Source organism: Mya arenaria, chromosome 6 (assembly GCF_026914265.1).
Source record: "Mya arenaria isolate MELC-2E11 chromosome 6, ASM2691426v1".
Lineage (NCBI taxonomy): Eukaryota > Metazoa > Mollusca > Bivalvia > Myida > Myidae > Mya > Mya arenaria.
The window spans coordinates 46,474,571-46,500,713 of record NC_069127.1 but is presented as its reverse complement, the minus strand read 5'-3'; the positions used below and the strand labels follow the sequence as shown (position 1 = coordinate 46,500,713).

The window sequence follows — 26,143 nt, the reverse complement described above, 5'->3', positions numbered from 1 at the left end:
TTTTTTAATACTTTCAAGGCCCATAATCTAGGCATGCATGGGCAGATCTGGCTGGTTTTCAAAAGTAACCAAGTACAAGTTTCATCGAGATACAATCAAAACTGAAGACTGTATCGTGTTCACAAGCTAGTTTTTACACAATAGCATTTTTTTATACTATCAAGGGCCATAATCTAGGCATGCATGGGCGGATCTGGCTGGTTTTCGAAGGGAACCGATCTCTAATGGATATCTAAATACTGTACAAGTTTCATCGAGATACAATCAAAACTGAAGACTGTATCGTGTTCACATGCTAGTGTTTACACAATAGCATTTTTTTGTACTATCAAGGACCGTAATCTAGGCATGCATGGTCGGATCTGGCTGGTTTTCGAAAGGAACCGAGCTCTAATGGATATCTAAATACTGTACAAGTTTCATCGAGATAAAATCAAAAATGAAGACTGTATCGTGTTCACAAGCTAGTGTTTACACAATAGCATTTTTTTATACTATTAAGGGCCATAATCTAGGCATGCATGGGCAGATCTGGCTGGTTTTCGAAAAGAACCTAGCTCTACTGGATATCTAAATACTGTACAAGTTTCATCGAGATACAATCAAAAATGAAGACTGTATCGTGTTCACAACCAATTGTTTACACAATTGCATTTTTTTTTATACTATCAAGGGCCATAATCTAGGCATGCATAGTCATATCTGGCTGGTTTACGAAAGGAACCGAGCTCTAATGGATATCTAAATACTGTACAAGTTTCATCGAGATACAATCAAACTGAAGACTGTACCGTGTTCACATGCTAGTGTTTACACAATAGCATTTTTTTATACTATCAAGGGCCATAATCTAGGCATGCATGGGCAGATCTGGCTGGTTTTCGAAAGGAACCGAGCTCTAACGGATATCTAAATACTGTACAAGTTTTATCAAGATACAATCAAAACTGAAGACTGTATCTTGTTCACAAGCTAGTGTTTACACAATAGCATTTTTTTATACTATCAAGGGCCATAATCTAGGCATGCATGGGCAGATCTGGCTGGTTTTCGAAAGGAACCTAGCTCTAATGGATATCTAGATACTGTACAAGTTTCATCGAGATAAAATCAAAACTGAAGACTGTATCGTGTTCACAAGCAATTGTTTACACAATAGCATTTTTTTATACTATCAAGGGCCATAATCTAGGCATGCATGGGCAGATCTGGCTGGTTTTCGAAAGGAACTGAGCTCTAATGGATATCTAGATACTGTACAAGTTTCAGCGAGATACAGTCAAAACTGAAGACTGTATCGTGTTCACAAGTAATTGTTTACAGACTCACGGATGCACATACTACCTACACATTGGAATCGCATAAGCTCTTCTGGCCTTTGGCCAGTAGAGCTAAAAACCTAAATGTCAAGTTTGATGGTCATGGGTTCAGGCATTGTCAAGTTATCACTTTTTTTGTCTTGGAACGAGGCAATTTATGCAAAATTCATGTAAACCAGTTATATACCGGTAAGACTGCTGACAAAATATTAGATTTCAGATTTTTATATCTAAGTTCAAAAATTGATGTTTTATGCAGTTTTCCATTTCCTCCATTTATTAACTAAGAAGTAATGGTTTAAATATTTTGTACACAGTTACTTTCATAAAATATTTTAATTGAAAGCTAAATCATATTCATTTTAAGACAGGGAAGGTATTACCACAATTTCTTCACAGATAAATCGGTGATTTTTAAACCCCTGAACAAGAGTTACCTTCAAACTTGTATAACATTATAATTAACAATGCAATTAAACTTTTATCTTGAAGCAGAAATAATACAAATGATATATATCACAATTTCAGAAATAAAAGGAAAAATATTTACTTTTACACCGTTCTCAACACCTTCATTACTCCAATCCAATTAAGTTCTCAACAAGTAAGAGTATGAGGTACCAATGATAAACAAACACAGTGATGCTATGGTTTTATATTTTAATAGTGTATCAATCAATCAATCAATGTATATTAATGTTAAAATTAACAAGACGCCAATGCGGCAACGCCGCATTAAAGCCGGAATTTTTATCTGACGATGCAATTTTGCAAACCTAGGATTTGAGCTAGTGACCTAGTATTTTTAACCAAAAAGACCCATATTTATACTTATCAGAGATATTGTGCATACAAATAACCTGATCAACAGAAACTTGACCCTAGATGACACAATATTTCATCTAAGATTTCATGTACACAAATATTTTACAGTAAATTAAAATTAAAAATTTTGAAAAATATGGGTAGATAATTTTATGAAATTCATGATTGTAATGTGTGCTTATAAAATAGCAATTGAATTTAGTTGTTGACTGATATTGATAGGTTTGGTAAGCATATAGAATATTTTTTATGACATCGGGAAAATATTTTCTAAGATTTGACCTAGTGACCTAGTTTTTAATCTGAGGTGACCCATATTCACAGATGTTTAAGACAACATGTAGACAAATATTCTGACCAAGTTTTATAAAGATTTGAAAAAAATAATAAAAAATTATGGCCGTGGAATTCTTTCTCCTAAGATTTGACCTAGTGACCTAGAATTCGACCCGGGATGACCAATATAAAAAATAAGCAAGATATTATGCAGACAAATATTCTGACCAAGTTTCATCAAGATATGAAAAAAAATGTTGAATTTATGACGTGGAAATATTTTTCCTAAGATTTGACCTAGTGACCTAGATTTTGACCCAGACTGACCCATTTTTAAAAATATGCAAGATATAATAGTTAAATACAGACAAGCATTCTGACCATGTTTCATCAAGATTTGATAAAAAATGTTGAATTTATTACCACAAAATATTTCTTCTAAAGATTTGACCTAGGGACATAGTTTTTGACCGAGATGACCCATATTAATATATATCCAAGATAACATGCCGACAAATATTCTTACCACGTTTGATAACCATTGGATAAAAACTCTTGATTTTATTACATAAATGAGAACTTTATCACAGAATTGTGAATGTCCGCCTGCCCGCCCGGCTTTCTGTCCTTTGGGTGTCCGAAAATTAGGTATGCGAAATAAATTATTTTTATGAACAATTACGGGTGTAGCAAAAATTATCAAATAAATTAAACAAAATTAAACAAAAAGATACAGTGGGAGATTCTTATCGGTTTTCCTCCGAGTAACGCAGCGATTGTAATTATGCGGTCCACTGATTAGCCTCGGTGGGTGAACGAGTAAAAACGCCGAGGAAAGAGGATTATGATCAATTGGATGTCGTGTCCGCGATGACCAAAATCCGTCGAGGAAAACAGAAAGTGTGGAGTGGAGTGTACTGTATTTATAAAATAACATTTATCTGGTCAATTTTTTTTACTGATGCAGTATGATTTAACCCCGAATCCTGATTGGAATAACTTCCACTTTTGTAGTCTAAAATAATATACGTGTAATCAGTCTTTGCCTTAAAAAAAATTCAGCACTTGTCCTTTCGGGCAAGTAATTGAGGAAAAACCACTTGCCCAAAAACAGTTTTACTTGCCCAAAATAACCAAATAATGCGTAAATGTACGAAACCCAATTTTCAATATAATAATAACATTCAATTAGGATTTGTGAATTGTTGCTGAAAAAATTATGAAAACGGGGATCTAAATTTCGGCTAAGTGCACTTGCCCGTTAGGGCAACCACCTGGGAACTTTGAATTGCCTGAAACAGTATTTACTTGTCCCAGGCTTTGGGCAACCCAGTTAGGACGAAGACTGTGTTATACGGGATTCTTTTGCCATATCAAAAATCGTAATAAAATCCGTCAACGTACAATTATTTTGACTAATATTGGGCAACAGGTTATATTTAGTGGTCTTTGACCTTACATCTTGCAATAAAACCAGACTTTCGGATAACATGTTTACATAATTGATATCAACCCTAGTCATTCTAAAATGCTGTCCAGGCTTTTTTTTTTAATGATGGTTAGCCTGGCATCGGAACTCCTCGGCCATTTTTATGGCCATGGGGTAGTTGGGTCAACTCGGCCCAATTATCGTTTCGGCCTGGTCCAAATCGGCCTACTGTCCTTTTTGGCCTAGTTTTGAAAGGAAAGTGTGTCTATGGTATCCAGGCTAACCATCATTAAAAAAAAGCCTGCACGGCATTTTAGAATGACTAATATCAACCCATGGTTATCCGCTAGTCTAATATATTAGACGTGTTATACGGGATTCTTCCAATCCCTAACGTCTAAACAGGAATGTGCAAAAAACAGGGGTGTTTTAAAAATATTGAAATTGTTTTAAGTGAAGTATTTTATGGTTGAAATTGATCATAAAGAGTTATATTCGTATTTTACCATGTAAGTGAAATGCTATTTTGCACTAAACAAGCATTTAATGCATTAAAACAAGTTGTTTACCTTTCCAATGAAACGAAAGTTGACTTGACACAGAAAACAATTATGCGAAGGGGAACAACTCGATACAATCGTAATAACTCGGCCTCCTCCGACAAAGCTTCGAGATAGACCTCGTTATACAATCGTAACAACTCGGCCATGGCCGAAATGTTCCGAGCGATTTAAAACTGTGCCCTGAAGCCTTGCAGGTGCCCTTCATGTATATATCGTTATGTTTTGACAGAATAAAATGAAGAAAAGCCGTCAAACTCATAATTATAAGTTGGATATTTATGTTTTGTGTACGGAACTAATATAAAATAACATTATCTGGTACTATTTCTTGTTTTTATGATATTTTATAGACGCTATATGCTTTAACCCGGAATCCTGATCGGAACAACTACCCACTTTTGATACAAAACAATTTGTACGTGAAGGATTTTCCATAAATCAAAAATCTAAAAAAAATCCGTCAACGTACAATTATTTGGCTTAGGTTATCCGCCATAAATGTTTATTTTGGTACCCTAAATGTATTTTAAGGTAATACCGTCTATTACCTGTTTGAATTCTTACGAAATTAAATATCGAAACACATTTCATTGCATCCGTAACTCCTCGGCCATTTTGATGGCCAATGGGTGTTGGGTCAAATCGGCCGTAAAAATTAAATACAGTATGGATTTTGATAAACGACAGTACGGATTTAGGCAGGTGCGTGTTTACACAATTACGTCATTGATATCTGTGTAAAACCCATGAGTACACCACAGCGAACAAAATTGCTGGTTTGTAAAACCTTGGAAGAGGCTTTAAGGAAAATCCAGGAGCTGGAAATGCAAGATAATTTGTGCCTGACTCTAGTACGAAGAATTTTGGGAAGACGGTATTAAATATTTCCATAATTTTATGCATTATTTAACTATTGATGCTTGCAAATCAAAGCACATCCATTTCACAGTGATTTGGTGGGAATGAGCTGAATTTTGACCTTTTAATACAAAATTTATTGACATTTAACCTAAACTAACCTAAACAAGTTAAACAAATGACAATTGGCTTTATAATGGTAGTCCTAGTTGGGCCTCATGTTCTACAGCACTGTAGTTTATCAAATGACCATATATCTTTATACTGGTAGTCATAGCTGGGTTACACGTTCTAAAGCACTGTAGTTTATCAAATGACCATATATCTTTATGCTGGTGATCATAGCTGGGGGACACGTTCTAAAGCACTGTAGTTTATCAAATGACCATATATCTTTATACAGGAAGTCATAGCTCGGGGACACGTTCTAAAGCACTGTAGTTTATCAAATGACAATATATCTTTATACTGGTGATCATAGGTGGGGGACACATTTTAAAGCACTGTAGATTATCAAATGACCATATATCTTTATACTGGTAGTAATAGCTTTGGGATACGTTCTAAAGCACTGTAGTTTATCAAATGACCATATATCTTTATATAGGTAGTCATAGCTCAAGGACACGTTCTAAAGCACTGTAGTTTATCAAATGACCATATATCGTTATACTGGTAGTAATAGCTTTGGGACACGTTCTAAAGCACTGTAGTTTATCAAATGACAATATATCTTTATACTGGTGATCATAGGTGGGGGACACATTCTAAACCACTGTAGATTATCAAATGACCATATATCTTTATACTGGTAGTAATAGCTTTGGGATATGTTCTAAAGCACTGTAGTTTATCAAATGACCATATATCTTTATACTGGTAGTCATAGCTGGGGGACACGTTCTAAAGCACTGTAGTTTATCAAATGACCATATATCTTTATACAGGTATTCATAGCTGTGGGACACGTTCTAAAGCACTGTAGTTTATCAAATGACCATATATCTTTATACTAGTAGTCATAGCTGGGGGACACGTTCTAAAGCACTGTAGTTTATCAAATGACCATATATCTTTATACAGGTAGTAATAGCTGGGGGACACGTTCTAAAGCACTGTAGTTTATCAAATGACCATATATCTTTTAACAGGTAGTCATAGCTCGGGGACACGTTTTAAAGCACTGTAGTTTATAAAATGACCATATATCTTTATACAGGTAGTCATAGCTGGGGGACACGTTCTAAAGCACTGTAGTTTATCAAATGACCATATATCTTTATACTGGTAGTCATAGCTCATAGCTCGGGGACACGTTCTAAAGCACTGTAGTTTATCAAATGACCATATATCTTTATACTGGTAGTCATAGCTGGGTTACACGTTCTAAAGCACTGTAGTTTATCAAATGACCATATATCTTTATGCTGGTGATCATAGCTGGGGGACACGTTCTAAAGCACTGTAGATTATCAAATGACCATATATCTTTATACTGGTAGTAATAGCTTTGGGACACGTTCTAAAGCACTGTAGTTTATCAAATGACCATATATCTTTATACTGGTAGTCATAGCTGGGGGACACGTTCTAAAGCACTGTAGTTTATCAAATGACCATATATCTTTATACAGGTAGTCATAGCTGGGGGACACGTTCTAAAGCACTGTAGTTTATCAAATGACCATATATCTTTATACTGGTAGTCATAGCTCGGGAACACGTTCTAAAGCACTGTAGTTTATCAAATGACCATATATCTTTATACTGGTAGTAAAAGCTTTGGGACACGTTCTAAAGCACTGTAGTTTATCAAATGACCATATATCTTTATACGGGTAGACATAGCTGGAGGACACGTTCTAAAGCACTGTAGTTTATCAAATGACCATATATCTTTATACAGGTATTCATAGCTGTGAGACACGTTCTAAAGCACTGTAGTTTATCAAATGACCATATATCTTTATACTAGTAGTCATAGCTGGGGGACACGTTCTAAAGCACTGTAGTTTATCAAATGACCATATATCTTTTAACAGGTAGTCATCGCTCGGGGACACGTTTTAAAGCACTGTAGTTTATAAAATGACCATATATCTTTATACAGGTAGTCATAGCTGGGGGACACGTTCTAAAGCACTGTAGTTTATCAAATGACCATATATCTTTATACAGGTAGTCATAGCTGGGTGACACGTTCTAAAGCACTGTAGTTTATCAAATGACCATATATCTCTATACTAGTTATCATAGCTTTGGGACACGTTCTAAAGCACTGTAGTTTAACAGATGACTGTATATACTCCGGTACATATCTATACCTAACACTGGTTTATATGGCAGGAAGTATATTGTCTTCAGCTGTGTTCTTATTCCACTGACCATACACATTTATATTAGAGATTTTGACTGGACTTTACCTTAAAAGCTCTGTTTTTTTATTAAATTCTCTTACCATATAACTCTATAAAGGTGACTTTCTCATGCACTGTAGGTCAATTGACAGATGTTCATTTTTTTTAGATTTGGCCTAAAAAGACCTGTAGCAGTTAACAAGCTATATACAAAATGACCACCACCACTATCACCCTAAAGTGTGTGCTTGGTGTCTGTCTACACGTGCTTGCTTCTGGAATGTTGAAGAACAAACTGTGTTGAAACGCCAACTGGTAAGACTGTGCTTTGTGTTTGTAATTTTGTATGATAAGACATTTATTGTTTCCGCCAGGCCTAAAGGAAATGTCTATGAACAAGTACAGGTCTATACACAAGTACAGGATTGAAATATAAACAACGATTTAAAGAGTATTGAGTTGATGAGTGAGAACAAAAATGATATACCCATGTACATTTACATGTTCAATAAATAGTGCATCTCATACTCTGAATAATAATTCATTTTGCTATTAGGAGTTGGTCATGGACCTTTGCCGCCCTTCATCCAGAGCCTTCCACAGAGATGGCAGATATATCGCTGCCTGGACCAACAGTTGACCATGCCGTTGAGTCCATGATATCAGTAGCAGCCATGAAAACATCTACAGAATTACATCTGCGGCCGTGCCTATTAATGGATACATTCTGCACCACTTCCATGTGTAAGAATAGAACTTTCCAAGTCCTCAGCATAAGCATTTCTGTATTTAAAACGAAAAATAATTTAAAAAAAAAATAAATATAGTTTTAAATGATTATATACAGGCAAAGTAAATTATATAATTTGTTTCATGAATGTGTTTTTTTTTTAATTGCTGTTAAAGCAACAGTGTGCACCAGATGATCAAATTGCAAGTTTATTAAGTTTAGCAGTTATTTCATATTTTTCCATTAAAAAAAAGATTACTGGGTATGTCTACCTAGTAGAATTAATTTCTTATGCGTGATTGGCTAGTCGATGTTATCACATGATATAACCAAGTTAGGTGTATAGCTTTAATATACCACTTGATTGAAGTAAGCCTTCGTAGCACAGTTGATACAACACTGGACTTCAATTTCGGTGACACATTTTTTTTACATGTTTGTACTTTTTTTACAATTATGACATAAAAGCGTAACACATTCTTTTAAATAATTGTCCTGAGATATGTTACAGAAAAAAAACTTTTTTAGTTCCAATCTGGTGTACAGTCCCTTTAAGGCCTTATACCGTACTTGTAGACTTATTGTTTATGATAGTCTGTTTAATCATTTTATTGTATATGGGCAACATTTTATGTAACATCACTTTATGTAAAAAGTAAGCCTTCGTAGTGCAGTTGATACAACACTGGACTTCAATTTCGGTGACACATTTTTTTTTTACATGTTTGTACTTTTTTTACAATTATGACATAAAAGCGTAACACATTCTATTAAATAATTGTCCTGAGATATGTTACAGAAAAAAAACTTTTTTAGTGCCAATCTGGTGTACAGTCCCTTTAAGGCCTTATACCGTACTTGTAGACTTATTGTTTATGATAGTCTGTTTAATCATTTTATTGTATATGGGCAACATTTTATGTAACATCCTTGGCTTGCAGAGAATCTGTGATATAAAAGACCTCTTTTGTGCTGCATTGTGTCATTGATTTATTGTATTTTATATGTATTATGCCACTATTGTAAAAACAAATGGGCATATGTTTTAGCATATGTTTTCAAACAGACACATTCATATTTCAAACAGACACATTTATATTTTTGAATAATTTGAAAATACATTTTGTAGGTTGACTTTACACCATGAAACATTAATGGTAGGTTATATTTGACCAGAACATGACAAGTATTGTTTTCGGAGTTTTTTGGTCGAAGGTGAAGGTAATGGCTAACAGTGGTTATTCTGCACAATGACCCTTGAATTCTTTGACCTAGGACCATTAATATTTAGTGATTGATATATCAGTCCAACTCATATGTGAAAGGGACATGATGAAATTGAGCAAGAGCTTATTAGCATTGCAAATTATTATTTGTTCATTTTTAGCTCGACTATTCGAAGAATAGGTGGGCTATACTATCATTAACAATTCTGCGTTTAAGTTTTCATTTTATGCAATAAAATCAAGAGTTTTTATCCAATGGTAATCAAACTTGGTCAGACTATTTGTCGGCATGTTGAAGATGTATGAATATGGGTCATCCCTGGTCAAATTCTAGGTCACTAGGTCACATCTTAGCGAAAATATTTCCATGTCGTAAATTCAACATTTTTTTCATATCTTTATGAAACTTGGTCAGAATATTTGTCTGCATACTATCTTGAAAGTTTTTTAATATGGGTCATCCCGGGTCAAATTCTAGGTCACTAGGTCAAATCTTAGGAAAATCATTCCACATCATAAATTGAACAATTTTTGTCAAATCTTTATGAAACTTGGTCAGAATATTTGTCTGCATAATATCTTAAAAGTTCTATAATATGGGTCATCCCCGGTCAAAACCTAGGTCACAAGGTCAAATTTTAGAAGAAAGAATCCCACAGTCATAAAAATTAATTAATTTTAGTCAAATCTTTTTTAAACTTGGTCAGAATATTTGTCTACATGTTGTCTTAATCATTTGTGAATATAGGTCACCTCAGATCAAAAACTAGGTCACTAGGTCAAATCTTAGGAAATACTTTCCTGATGTCATAAAAAAAATCTATGCTTACCAAAGCTATCCATATCAGTTAATAACTAAATTCAATTGTTATTTTATAAACACACATCCAAATCATGAATTTCAGATCTAACCATATTTTTCAAAAATTTAAATTTTAATTAACTTTAAAAATATTTGTGTACATGAAATCTTAGATGATAAAGTGTGTCATCTAGGGTCAAAAACTAGGTCTCTGGGACAGATCTTATTGGAAAAGCTGATGTATTTATAAAATGTTCGTTTTTCCTCACACAAATGGAATAGTTTCTGTTGATCAGGTTATTTGTATGAATGATATCTCCGATAAATATAAATATGGGTCTTTTTGGTTAAAAATACTAGGTCATTAGCTCAAATCCTAGGTTTGCAAAATTGCATTGTCAAATAAAAAATCAAGCTTTATGCGGCGTTGCCGCGTTGGCGTCTTGTTATTTTTTTATTTTGACAGGCACATTTTTATAATCTTAACCAAATCAAACCTTGTTTTGTCACATTGTGATTCTTATTCACTTTTTTTATTTGATTGTTTTATTGCTTTTTACAGGCACATATCACACTATTATTGTATTTACGTCCAATTCCAAGAGGCGTAGTAGAGCGCACTGTTTTACGACAGCTCTTGTTAACCTGTAAAGTGAAACCTGGTTATAAAAATGACATGACTGTGTCATTGTGTTGGCAGGCCAGGAGGAGGGCAGCATCAAATACATCTACAAACTTAGTATACAAAGTATTATAGAATTGCTTTCGGGGCCCATAGGATCAAGGTCACTAAAACAAAAAATATTGAAACTTAATCGCACAACAAAGGCTTAATTAATTAGGTTTGTCTGTCAATCATTGAAAACTTGTTGTTTTTTTTGCATTGCAGCATTTCATGCTTAATTTTTATTTTGTCTCTTTATTGCATATTACCTTTATCATTATTGTATTCATTTCTAAGACAAAGCAGCATATAGTTGAGGGCACTGCCCCATGACAGCTCTTGTATATCCTAAAAAGAATACAATAGTGATATACCCTGATATAGGTAGTTTTGGTACATTATCACGGTTTTAATTTTAGCTCTACTGGCCAAAGATCAGAATATCTGATGTGATGGTAATGTGTACGTAGTATGTGCTTCCTAGCGCCTGTAAACAATTGCTTGTGAACACCATACAGTCTTTAGTTATGATTGTATCTCAATAAAACAGTATTTAGATATCCAATAGAGCTCGGTTCCTTTCGAAAACCAGTCAGATCTGCACATGCATGCCTAGATTATGGGCCTTGAACATCTGTGCGACTGTAAACAATTGCTTGTGAACACGGTACAGTCTTCAGTTTTAATTGTATATAGATGAAACTTGTACAGTATTAAGATATCAATTTGAGCTTGGTTCCTTTCGAAAACCAGATATGCCCATGCATACCTAGATTATGGGCCTCAAAAGTAAAAAAAATGCTATTTTTAGCCAAGTCTACATGAGCGAAGTCTATTTTTAGACAAGTTTACATGTAATCTCACAAATTCATGTGAAAAATTGTTCAAATTAGGCCCCTGGGGTCATTATTGGCCACGCCACTGGGTTCACTGGTTTGGTATACTAAATTGGGAAATGTTTGAAAATCTTTATGTCTGAAACAATTATGCAGACCCTTGTTATTTTGAATAAGGATTATTTTATTGGTCTGCTACCATGGTTGTTCAAATTATGCCCCTAGGGTCAAAACTGGCACTGCCCCCAGGGGTCACAAGTTTTTTAAGAAATATTTTCAAAATCTTCTTGTTTCAAACCACAAGGCTCATATCTTTGATATTTGTTGTGGAGCATTATATGTAGACCGTCTTGCAAAACAGTTGAAATTATGTGCCCTGGGCCGGGGCCACCATCCATTTTGTTACAAAAATGAAAATTTGACCAATAGTACAGTTTTGTAGCAAATTTCATTCTCCTCAGATGACCTTTACTTGGCACATATTAGAATACTAGTAGTTCATGCAACTAATCTGCTTACAACACTTTCTGTTCTCAGATGTTAAATGTGCAACATTTAAGCTAACTCAAACACAAAACGTGAACAATATGTTTGTTGGCTATTACTCATACATACATGCTCTGGATCAAAAATAACCACATGAGCCATGCCACTAGAGCATAGGCACTCATGGGCCTCTTGTTTTTTTTTAGAAAAAAAGCATACTGACCAACCCTATTTATTTTAGAAGTTAGCTGAAACTAAGAACTTTTTTTTACCTTACTTTTATATTAGATTGTATATTGCTAAGATTTTTGCTTAAAGCTCCATTTAAGGTAACTGTTCATCTCAAATGTAACAGCTTTTGCCTTCAAACTTTTAAAATTTCATTGAACCAGTGGGTTCATCATGATGCACATCTGTAAATGTTTCTCCCTAATATGGGCTTTTATGTATGCAAACAGAACATTGAACAATTGGCTTTCTGTGTAAAGTAAACCCTGTCCAGAACATTTGTCAAATTGCTGTGTCAGCACTTGTTTGAATGTATTTATTTTATTTTCATATTATGATTTCAAATAAAGTATTTAAAAATGTTGATTTCTTGTATGAAGTGATTACTACAATCCTTATAAGGTCAACAGGAAGCTTGAAAAAGTATTTGTTACATGTATTAAGGCATGATTAAAATCATTTTTCCATTTTGCAAAAAGCAGATGGTTAATTTATACCACCTTCAGGTAGTCATGATGAACTCTTCAAAGATATCCCAGGTAAAGGTAGTCACGATAAACTCTTTCAAGTTATCCCAGGTATGCATGGTCACCTCTTAAAAGATATCCCAGGTATTCATGATCACCTCTTCAAAGATATCCCAGTTATTCATGATCACCTCTTCAAAGATATCTATCCCAGGTAGTCATGATCACCTCTTCAAAGATATCTATCCCAGATAGTCATGATCACCTCTTCACAAAGATATCCCAGGCAGTCATTATCAACTCTTCAAAGATATCTCAGGTATTCATGATCACCTCTTTAAAGATATCCTAGGTAGTCATGATCAACTCTTTAAAAATATCCCAGATATTCATGATCATCACCTCTTCAAAAATATCTCAGGTATTCATGATCACCTCTTCAAAGATATCCCAGTTATTCATGATCACCTCTTCAAAGATATCTATCCCAGGTAGTCATGATCACCTCTTCAAAGATATCTATCCCAGATAGTCATGATCACCTCTTCACAAAGATATCCCAGGCAGTCATGATCAACTCTTCAAAGATATCTCAGGTATTCATGATCACCTCTTTAAAGATATCCTAGGTAGTCATGATCAACTCTTTAAAAATATCCCAGATATTCATGATCATCACCTCTTCAAAAATATCTCAGGTATTCATGATCACCTCTTCAAAGATATCCTAGGTAGTCATGATCAACTCTTTAAAAATATCCCAGATATTCATGATCACCTCTTCAAAGATATCCCAGGTAGTCATGGTCACCTCTTCAAAGATATCCCAGGTAGTCATGATCAACTATTAAAAGATATCCCAGATATTCATGATCACCTCTAAAAGATATCCCAGGTAGTCATGATCCCCTCTTCACAGATATCCCAGGTAGTCATGATCAACTCTTAAAAAATATCCCAGATATTCATGATCCCCTCTTCAAAGATATCCCAGGTAGTAATGATCAACTTTTAAAAGATAACCCAGGTAGTCATGATCAACTCTTTAAAGATTTCCCTTTGTAACCATGCAGTTGTTGCAAGCATACTTTAAAGCCCTGGTGAAGGGGAGATCAATGCAAAATGAACATGGATGGTTTGTGTGGAAATGAGCCCACTTTTTTGGTAGAAAGTTCTATGTGATTAGTTAAACAACAGGTCAAATTGCAGATGATGTTAGCAAAATGATGCATGAAGTTAAATGACAGGCCATAGCTGTCAGACTTGAAAGGAAATTCACTTGGTGGTTTAAGCGTGAACAAAAGCCAAGATCAATCAATGCTTCAGACCCTTGATCTATGTATTCTAGGGTGATTTGCAAACAAAAGTGTATAATAGTTACTGTGTACTTTCAGGAGAATTAATTTGTGGCACAGTTCACATAAGTTCCGCTTATGTTGATTTTTCCATGCAGATAAGTAACCATACTTGTATGAAAAATTATTTCTCAATTTCACCAAGCATAGAAAACTACCAACAATGGAAGTGTTTTTTGTCACAGACTCAATCATATCATCTAAAATCCACACAATTCTTTCATATTTTTTCAATCTTCTCTTCAACTTTGGACCATTTCAGATGAACTTTTTTCAAAGCACAGTAAAAAAGACCTTTATCATATAGTTTCTTGTAATTCCTCAGGTGAATCCAATTCCGTTTAACTAGTAGTTGCTTCACATAATCCAACCTATTTTTGTATATCTTCTTAATCCAATGTTCTTGTAACTCCTCAGGTGAATCCAATTGTTGAGCTAGTAGTTTTCTTCACATAAACCTATTCTTGTAGATCACTTTCTTAATCCAATGTGACCTTTTTTCTCTAATTCCATGTCTTCATTAAACCAAAAGTTACCTATTTCTTAACACATCCAGTGAAGACTTTCTTTTAAGTCTTTACTGATTCTAACCACATTTCTTACACTTGTATAGATCCTGAGTTTTATCTGTAGACTTCAAATCAAACAACTTTTTTTTCCATAGTTTTCCAAACATAACATGACCTCTTTGCTCCTCAAGTGTATCCAGGTGAACATCCAATTTCAAGTCATGATTCCAGGTGATCAGTTGATAAACTGCATTGCTTAAGATTTAGAACTTCACATCAGCTGTCACCGCCATAACTACTCATATGAAGCATTGAAGGCTGGGGCGTAGCCAGCATTATGCACTTACGCATGTGTGTAACATCAATTTGAAAAATGAAAAAATAAATATGGCAAAAAATGGCATCAAATTCAAGGGCTAAGCTAAATATTGATATCAGAATAAAGGGAAGATCAGCTATAGTAAGCATTTTTTCTCTGTGTTGGATAGCTTACTGAGCCTAAATCAATCACTTGGTTACTACAAGGTCGGCGGCCCCGAACCTATAAATCCTTCCAAATACACATCAGTGCCCACCAACATGTTAGTTCTATATTTCATTTTTTTCCTTGGGGAGCCCCCCTACAGCTACAGGGATATTCCTCCTTCAACACCATCCCCCTTTCGTGCGTAACATTCAGTAAAGCCTGACTACGCATCTGGAAGGCATATACCAAGTAAACTGAATGCATTACTTAAAAGTGACTCGCTTTTGTTTTTGGACCAAATATTAGTTTTCCCGGTAATGCATCTGAAAAAAACTATTTTTATCATTTTTTTATGTTATGAATAATGCAGAAAAAAATCCAGTGCATAAAAATTTATTTTGGTTTTTGTGGGGTTCAAACCCACGCCAGGAAAAACCAAGTAAACAGTAAAAAAAAACAGCCGGCTAGTCAACACAGCCACCGGGACTTTAACAAAAATGGTGGATATGTTGGCCCCTTAAGGAAACATTCATTATATCACATACATTAGAATGTGTCCCCCAGCTATGACCACCTGTATTAAGATATATGGTCATTTGTTAAACTACAGTGCTTTAGAACGTGTCCCCCAGCTATGACCACCTGTATAAAGATATATGGTCATTTGATAAACTACAGTGCTTTAGAACGTGTCCCCGAGCTATGACTACTAGTATAAAGATATATGGTCATTTGATAAACTACAGTGCTTTAGGATGTGTCCCCCAGCTATGACCACCAGCATAGAGATATATGGTCATTTGATAAACTACAGTGCTTTAGAACGTGTCCCCCAGCTATGACCACCTGTATAAAGATATATGGTCATTTGATAAACTACAGTGCTTTAGAACGTGTCCCCCAGCTATGACCACCAGCATAGAGATATATGGTCATTTGATAAACTACAGTGCTTTAGAACGTGTTCCCCAGCTATGTCCACCTGTATAAAGATATATGGTCATTTGTTAAACTACAGTGCTTTAGAAGTGTCCCCCAGCTATGACCACCTGTATAAAGATATATGGTCATTTGATAAACTACAGTGCTTTAGAACGTGTCCCCGAGCTATGACTACCTGTATAAAGATATATGGTCATTTGATAAACTACAGTGCTTTAGAACGTGTCCCCCAGCTATGATCACCAGCATAAAGATATATGGTCATTTGATAAACTACAGTGCTTTAGAACGTGTAACCCAGCTATGATCACCAGCATAAAGATATATGGTCATTTGATAAACTACAGTGCTTTAGAACGTGTCCCCCAGCTATGACCACCAGCATAGAGATATATGGTCATTTGATAAACTACAGTGCTTTAGAACCTGTCCCCCAGCTATGATCACCAGTATAGAGATATATGGTCATTTGATAAACTACAGTGCTTTAGAACGTGTACCCAGCTATGACCACCAGCATAGAGATATATGGTCATTTGATAAACTACAGTGCTTTAGAACGTGTTCCCCAGCTATGATCACCAGTATAGAGATATATGGTCATTTGATAAACTACAGTGCTTTAGAACGTGTCCCCCAGCTATGATCACCAGCATAAAGATATATGGTCATTTGATAAACTACAGTGCTTTAGAACGTGTAACCCAGCTATGATCACCAGCATAAAGATATATGGTCATTTGATAAACTACAGTGCTTTAGAACGTGTCCCCCAGCTATGATCACCAGTATAAAGATATATGGTCATTTGATAAACTACAGTGCTTTAGAACGTGTCCCCCAGCTATGATCACCAGCATAAAGATATATGGTCATTTGATAAACTACAGTGCTTTAGAACGTGTAACCCAGCTATGATCACCAGCATAAAGATATATGGTCATTTGATAAACTACAGTGCTTTAGAACGTGTAACCCAGCTATGATCACCAGCATAAAGATATATGGTCATTTGATAAACTACAGTGCTTTAGAACGTGTCCCCCAGCTATGACCACCAGCATAGAGATATATGGTCATTTGATAAACTACAGTGCTTTAGAACCTGTCCCCCAGCTATGATCACCAGTATAGAGATATATGGTCATTTGATAAACTACAGTGCTTTAGAACGTGTACCCAGCTATGACCACCAGCATAGAGATATATGGTCATTTGATAAACTACAGTGCTTTAGAACGTGTTCCCCAGCTATGATCACCAGTATAGAGATATATGGTCATTTGATAAACTACAGTGCTTTAGAACGTGTCCCCCAGCTATGACCACCAGCATAGAGATATATGGTCATTTGATAAACTACAGTGCTTTAGAACGTGTCCCCCAGCTATGACCACCAGCATAGAGATATATGGTCATTTGATAAACTACAGTGCTTTAGAACGTGTCCCCCAGCTATGACCACCAGCATAGAGATATATGGTCATTTGATAAACTACAGTGCTTTAGAACGTGTCCCCCAGCTATGACCACCTGTATAAAGATATATTGTCATTTGATAAATTACAGTGCTTTAGAATGTGTCCCCCAGCTATGACCACCAGCATAGAGATATATGGTCATTTGATAAACTACAGTGCTTTAGAACGTGTCCCCCAGCTATGACCACCTGTATTAAGATATATGGTCATTTGTTAAACTACAGTGCTTTAGAACGTGTCCCCCAGCTATGACCACCTGTATAAAGATATATGGTCATTTGATAAACTACACTGCTTTAGAACGTGTCCCCGAGCTATGACTACTAGTATAAAGATATATGGTCATTTGATAAACTACAGTGCTTTAGGATGTGTCCCCCAGCTATGACCACCAGCATAGAGATATATGGTCATTTGATAAACTACAGTGCTTTAGAACGTGTCCCCCAGCTATGACCACCTGTATAAAGATATATGGTCATTTGATAAACTACAGTGCTTTAGAACGTGTCCCCCAGCTATGACCACCAGCATAGAGATATATGGTCATTTGATAAACTACAGTGCTTTAGAACGTGTCCCCCAGCTATGACCACCTGTATTAAGATATATGGTCATTTGTTAAACTACAGTGCTTTAGAACGTGTCCCCCAGCTATGACTACCTGTATAAAGATATATGGTCATTTGATAAACTACAGTGCTTTAGAACGTGTCCCCCAGCTATGATCACCAGCATAAAGATATATGGTCATTTGATAAACTACAGTGCTTTAGAACGTGTAACCCAGCTATGATCACCAGCATAAAGATATATGGTCATTTGATAAACTACAGTGCTTTAGAACGTGTCCCCCAGCTATGACCACCAGCATAGAGATATATGGTCATTTGATAAACTACAGTGCTTTAGAACGTCTCCCCCAGCTATGACCACCAGTATAGAGATATATGGTCATTTGATAAACTACAGTGCTTTAGAACGTGTTCCCCAGCTATGATCACCAGTATAGAGATATATGATCATTTGATAAACTACAGTGCTTTAGAACGTGTCCCCCAGCTATGATCACCAGTATAGAGATATATGGTAATTTGATAAACTACAGTGCTTTAGAACGTGTTCCCCAGCTATGACCACCAGTATAAAGATATATATGGTTTACTGTTAAACTACAGTGCTTTAGAATGTGTCCCCCAGCTATGACCACCAGCATAGAGATATATGGTCATTTGATAAACTACAGTGCTTTAGAACGTGTCCCCAAGCTATGACCACCAGCATAGAGATATATGGTCATTTGATAAACTACAGTGCTTTAGAACGTGTCCCCCAGCTATGACCACCAGCATAGAGATATATGGTCATTTGATAAACTACAGTGCTTTAGAACGTGTCCCCCAGCTATGACCACCAGCATAGAGATATATGGTCATTTGATAAACTACAGTGCTTTTGAAGTGTTCCAAAGCAATGATTGCTACAGTCATATGATTTACAGTCAAAATACTTCAAAACGTAATGGATGTCTTAAATTTCAGTGTCAAAGTTGGATGCTTTTCATGATGAACATAAATAAAGGATTGATAGGTATTAAAATTAAAGCAATGGACCTTTGTTTACACCTTCTAAAATACTAGGCACAATAATGCGATTATTGGGAACTTTCGCCTATTCAAAAACCGTTAAAGACTCAGAAGCAGCTGTTTATATGGAGTACTAAAATACTAAATTATACTGTATTAGCTAAATCTAAATCAAAGATAAAGTACAGTGTAGATCTTCCTTTATTTCTTAATTGTTTGATTTACCCTAATTATTTCATAAAATAATCATGGGTTAATGTGGCAACTACTTACATTATTATTTTATATAAACACAATCAAAATTGAGTTCATTTTGACAAGAGAAATTTATGATAAACATTGTCAACCTTAAAACATTGTCAACCTTAATACTTTGCTGCAAAGGCAAATTTTTCTATTTACACAAATATCTATGACGTAAATAGACCATCCAAGCACCTGCTGAAATCCGTACTGTCGTTTATCTGGCAATACTACAATCCGTACTGTACCTTAGGCTAACCCAAATCGGCCCAATTACCTTGGGCCTGGTCCAAATCGGCCTAGTCCTTTTCGGCCTACTTTTGAAAGGAAAGCGTGTCTATGGTATTAAGTTGTTCACAATTATTTGGCGCATTATTTAGAGCCGTGCAAGTGTGAGAGTGTTTAAATGAACTCCGACAACACCTTTGATAATTGAAAATTTCAAAGGATGTAAATGATAACTAACTAAAGCTAGTGGATCCTCCAAAAGATCTACGCAGAAGGCCAAGGAGCTCCGAATGCAGAAAAGAAACAGACAACAGTTTTGATAATTTAAATGAGGTCATCTTCCACTATTTTTGGGGCAGTTGGACCCGGGCATTATTTTCGGAAAAGCCGGGACTATTACTATAGATCTTAGGTTGGGACCAATGGAATTTGTATGCCTGGACTTTAAAATAGGTGCTGGAGAGGGAGGGTTTATTAAAATATACCAATATGTCCACTAAATGACCTTGTCCTCTTCAACTATGTTTATTTGCCCTTGGTGTGTCACAGGATCCATAAATTGGAATACTGCATGTTACCACAGTGTGTGGCAAACAAATAGTAACGTACACACAGGAAGAAGGGAAAATTGGCCAAATCCAAGATCAGAGATTAGCGCCTGTTTGTTACACGGATTAGCCAGTTTTATTACACGTGCACGGCTACTGTTCGGTTCAAACGTTAAGTTATGTACATAAACCTTTTCTCAAATTCATATCCAGCATGAAAATATTGTAGTTTATTATTAAGGCAATGTTATAGAATAAATAATTGTTGTGCAAAGGCTCTAATAAAGCTTAGAAATAACACGATAGTAACATATAACCAAATATAAAAATAAATAAATAATATAATCAGCATCATATTTCTTAAACAGTTAAGAGATTCATTGCAAAGTTCCAGTTGACAAATAAAATATATTCTGTTAAAGTTGTGTTATAATAGGAAGAACAACAGGCATAACTCTAAACATGAAATAATTTAAAAGGTGCAATTTTAAGTTATTTCATACTATATCCGTCCTCAATATTTTATTTAAAAAACATGAGCATTTTTATTGGAATCGCATCTTACTCTACACCTTTAACAAATTGCATGGATAGTTAAACCTATAACAAATTGCATAAACTAAGACGTAATGTTTATAAATTTTATTCCATTTTGTCACATATAAAAGCAAGCCCGAGGCCATAAGTTATGAACCGGGAATTATCAGGCTAACTGCGATCTCTATCGATTTCTCCTCTAATTGCAATAGTAGCGTTAAAGGAGATTTCAAAGCGTCCATGAGTCTATTGCCCCATCCATTCTTTGGTTGAATGCACAGTCACGCACGGAAATCATTCGCGCCATAAGTGCAAACAAGGCCTTAGTTTACAGACAATTTCAACTCGAATACACGTGTAAACTCTGCAAAACTGAAACAAGTGATATTATAATGCATACCATTATCATCTGCTCAAAAACTGGCAGCCTCAGAAAAACTTTTCTACACGAAACTAAAACATTATGCGGTCAGCACATATAAACGTTGCTCGTAAATTCGGATAATGAATATCTAATGCGCTCACTCTTCCAGCCAAACTTCATCACTGCTTTCAGTCTCCCGGAGAAAACTTTTAAGATGTTTCTTAAAAAAGCATGCAAATTTGTTCACGACACTATCAGTCTGTACAATAAAAATAATAGTGTGTAAGTGTGATAAAATATTGCTTGCATTTTGTTGCATAAGTACCCTAACATACACATCTTAAACCTGCCACTGAATGCTTATTTTTCGTTTTCGGTAAGCTCTTAGTTATATGACGGGTAAATATACAGTATGCATGCGTGTACATATTGAATGCAAAATTTGAAAGGTTGGTTCAATCATTATAACCAATCATTTGTAAATAATCATACAACTATATAATATGTATAAGTAATGTACTTTTTGAACATGTATTATTTATATTATTAACTACATTGTATGCCATGTCACTTATATTATATGTTAAATCACTGAAAAGTGGAATAAAAGAGAATATAAGAAATACAGAATTTATGAGGGCCATAAAATTGACACGTTTTTCTTTTTGAGTAGAGCTGTTTTGCAGGGGAAATGTTGGTTGACTTGATTTTGACTTGATTAAAGCCATTTATTACACCTGTAATAAACTAAAACTAAAATAAATAAATAAATAAACTGGATGAGAGTTTCAACAATAACCTCTTCACTGCACCAGATATAAGTTAGAAAGACAAGATCGATCGCAACTGCTATGGTGGAGGACTGATGGCGTTCACCCGTGCTGATCTCCCCTTCAAACGCCACAGAGACCTGGAAAATGATCAACTTGAGTGCCTGTGCTACGAGCTGTAACTCCAGAGGCGGAAATGGGATATTCTTTGCTTGTATCGAGGACAAGATGTTAATAACTTTTGAACATATTATCTGCATAGGGGATTTGAATTATGACTTACTGAAAAGAGAAAAATGTAAACCTCTCCATAACCTTTGTAATATAACTTCAGTCTGGAAAATATTATCTCTGAACCTACATGTTTTATTAAAACTTGCAGGCCCACACTTATTGATGTCATCCTCACCAATGCAAAGTTTTTCATGTGTAAAACTGTAAACTTTAATTGCGGCCTAAGCGACTGTCACAACCTCATATAGCTACCAGTTTAAGAAAACAATGTGAGCCATTTATGAAAAAGAAGGTCACTTTCAGGTCATACAAGAACTTTGACAACACATCATTTAATGAACATTTTTCTCATGTACCGTTCCATATCGCCCATTTCTTTGATGACATGGACGTGTGTTTATTGGGCTCACGAACACCTATTGAAACAAGTTATTGACGAGCATGCCCCAGTAAAACAGAAAACCCCAAAAAAGGAATCCACCACCTTATATGATCTCTAGGTACCGTAAACTAATTTACAAGGCTCGTCAAGCAAGAAACACCTATACAGTAACATAAATCAGAACATGGCCAACTGGTTAATCAACACTAAGTTCAGAAATCTCAAAACCAAGGTGAAAAGAGAATCTATAGCTGTTAGTTCCAATAACGGTGTAGTGGAGGACCCAAATCTAAGGACTTCTGGCCGACAATTAAACATTTTCTCTCACAGAAACCTAAAAATAAATCAGATTACCCAAAACTACTATAAAACAACATAGGGAATTTGGTTTCTGATCAAAATCTGGTTGCCAAAAAAATGAACTCATTTTACATTTATATAGACGAAAATATTGGAATATCTGGAACTCAGGTTAAAGATGAACACCCTAGTCTTGACAAAATAAAGAAAAGCTGCCAATTGTCATCTGACTTTCACTTCATCCCGGTCACCGATAATGATATTGGAAAATGCATTGACTTGTTAAATCCCCCCCCCCCCAAAAAAAAACAAACAAAAAAAAACTGGCATAGATCTGATTCCTCCAAAAATCATCATTGCTGGAAGATACTTTACAGGTTCCCATCCGAAACATGGCCAATGAAATTATTAGCCAAGGATCTTTTCCAAATAGTCATAAGCTAATACAAGTTACTAAGCTTATTACAAAATCTTTTATAAGATCCAATTTCAACTACTGTCCTGTCGTTGGGCATTTTTGTAGCAAGACCAACACAGAAAAATTGGAAAAGACTCAATACAGAGCTTTAAAAATTGTTTTTAATGATTACACCTCAACCTACGAAACTCTTCATAGAGTTCAATTGCCAACATTACATTTGAGCAGGGTAAGATACATTGCTATTGAAACTTACAAATGTCTGTATTGTATCTCACCAGAATATGTTCAAAACCTTGTAACTTTTAAGACAATTTTAATCTGAGATACGAAAACTGAGACGTTCCATCAGTAAGAAAAACTAAATATGGTAAAAACTCTTTCCGCTTTGAGACCAGTCAGGTATGTATGGAACAGCCTCCCAAAGGAAATAAAGTGCTCCCAAAACTACCTGGAATTTAGAAGGCTGACCCGCACCTGGACAGGCCCTTTTTGTAAATGTTCAATGTGTAAATGATACCTTTTGCTTTAAAAAAATAGGAGAAATTAAGAACTATAAGATGTTTCACTGAATATATGTTATCCTTTGTCTTAACGGAAAAGGAGTTTTGTTTTCAGTGGGATTGCTTACATCCACTGGACAAAATATGGCATTCGAATACATGTGTACCAGAAAAGATTTCAGAGGACTTTTTTGACTAAAATAAAAACTTATTAAATCAAATTGCATGGGCTAGTATCTAATTATGATTGTTTCAAATTCATTTAACATATCTGTCGAACACATACAATTGCTTGTGTTTTTCTTTCGGCAAGTATTTTGTTTAGGTGTTACGACTTTATTTTTCAATAAACATTCTTTTACAGTGATAGGTGTAATATCAAAATAACATGATACATATCATACCTCCTCTAAGCAATACTTTCTAAAGATTTTTCCTATCATGCTAGATTAATTATAAAAAAAAAATTACGAACTACACATCGATGTACAAAGCTCTTATTCCCTTGTATATTTTGCTACTTACAATTTTGCTACTTCAATGTATATGATTACCCTTTAAGTTATACTTTTGAAACAACTAACCATTTTACAGTGGTATATCAACTAGTGGAACCGTGCGCGTGTGGACTGGCCGTACAGCCGGGAAAACTTGTTGATGTTATCACTATTCTCAATGCTCTAATCCAGTGTTCCTATTTGTATTTATGCTCCAATATGTGTTTATTTTAACATATATACTAGTATACTTTTATTTCCAGGTCACAAGCTCATTTTTATTTTTATTTGATATGTTATGTATGTCTGTTATTCATGTCGGAAAATAGCTCATTGAGCTAATGTTTCTTGTTAACACATACTCGACTTTAAATAAAGATTCTTGTATCTTGTATCTTGTACCTGTACATACACCTTTTCTCATAACAGTGTGAAACAAAATTGGCAATCGTAACAACTCGGCCATCTCCGGCAAGCTTCGAGATAGACCTCGTAAATAGTAGTAAGGATATACGAAAGTGCGATGCGGCTGCCGGCGATTAACATCGTTTTCAATCCGCGTAAAGAAGGCCCATTGTAACAACAAGGAAATGGATTGTGTTAAATTAAATGTGCTTGTTTAAGAGAATTTTTTTTATTATAACCTCAAAGAATGTTCGTTTTATGAATATTTAGATGTTTCCTTATACATGAAGCACTCTGTTTCCTCTAGAAAAATCCTGAGCACACAGAAAATGTACTTGACAGTCATTGAAATGATCATACGGTTCATGGCATGCATGAATCATTACATCGGATTAAATGCATGCATGGACTAAATGTCAACATTTTCTCAACAGTTATAGGAATACCCTATGAATTGTGAGTTTTAAGTCATACTTTGCCGTGTTATTTTTCACACCATGCCTTGCCATTAAAACAACATTACTATTCTGTAAAATCATTGATTGCATTGTGCAGAATTTTGTGGGTTGTGGTAGGATGGGTGTGAGCTTGGCACCCAGTCAGCTTTACCAGCAGAAATCTATGCATGCCTTTACTTCAGCATTATTGGGTTTGGGCTGCAGATTTTTTTTGTGTAAACAGTTCTGTGGGGTTGGGGTGGGGCGGTGACTATCCACGCAGTAAGCTCAATTGTTAGAGTACCGGTACAACGTTCATGTGGATATGCACCAGACAATTGTAACCATGGCCCCCCAGGTGTGGGGAATAGTGGGGACTTTGACTTTCAGTACAGCCAACCCCGGCTAAAATCCCAACCCTGGGCGGACGATCCGATGGCAAAATCCCTGCCAAATGCCCCCATACCCCAGGGACTCTAGGTAAGGTCCATTCCCCTCTATATTTTAAGCGAAGATAAAACCACCGCATTCACTCAGCACTGCAGGGCCACCTGATAGGTAAAAACCTGGCCCATTTCCCCAGGTTAACCCCAGTACTCCCCCGGACCTGGGGTGGGGGTGGGGGGGTTACAATTGACTGGTGCACTAAGTTGACAGAACTTGTCTTAAAATTGTATTTGTTCAAGGCAGATCATGCGTCACTTTACCTCCTAGGCTGTGGATAAAACCCACTCATAAGAAGTTTCTTTACACATTATATTTGTCTTAATCTATAATTATTAGTCTCAATATCTTTGAGTAAATTTTCATTTTTTATTAAAAACAACAACACCAAAAGAGTAACTGATAAGATACTCAACCGATTTATTTTT

General features: G+C 35.4%; 1 protein-coding gene and 1 long non-coding RNA gene across 6 annotated transcripts in view; one reads left to right on the top strand and one right to left on the bottom strand.

The window, feature by feature from the left end:
* The window catches only part of LOC128237316 (uncharacterized), a 29,567-nt gene extending 5,032 nt beyond the window's left edge, over positions 1-24,535 (bottom strand). Inside the window, exon 1 of one of the 5 annotated variants that reach the window (XM_052952711.1) lies at positions 24,517-24,535. In XM_052952711.1, coding sequence (XP_052808671.1) covers positions 24,517-24,519 — 3 coding nt within the window. In that variant the 5' untranslated portion in view covers positions 24,520-24,535. Of the gene's footprint in view, positions 1-4,418; positions 4,922-4,960; positions 5,081-19,925; positions 20,095-20,114; positions 20,149-24,516 lie in introns of those variants that run through there. The other 4 variants (XM_052952717.1, XM_052952714.1, XM_052952713.1 and 1 more) reach the window with 4 other exon arrangements.
* LOC128237318 (uncharacterized) lies at positions 5,152-12,965 on the top strand. Its single transcript, XR_008261573.1, has 3 exons — positions 5,152-5,286; positions 7,797-7,942; positions 8,184-12,965. It is a non-coding gene; the product is annotated as an uncharacterized LOC128237318 (long non-coding RNA).
* Positions 24,536-26,143: the final 1,608 nt, after the last annotated feature.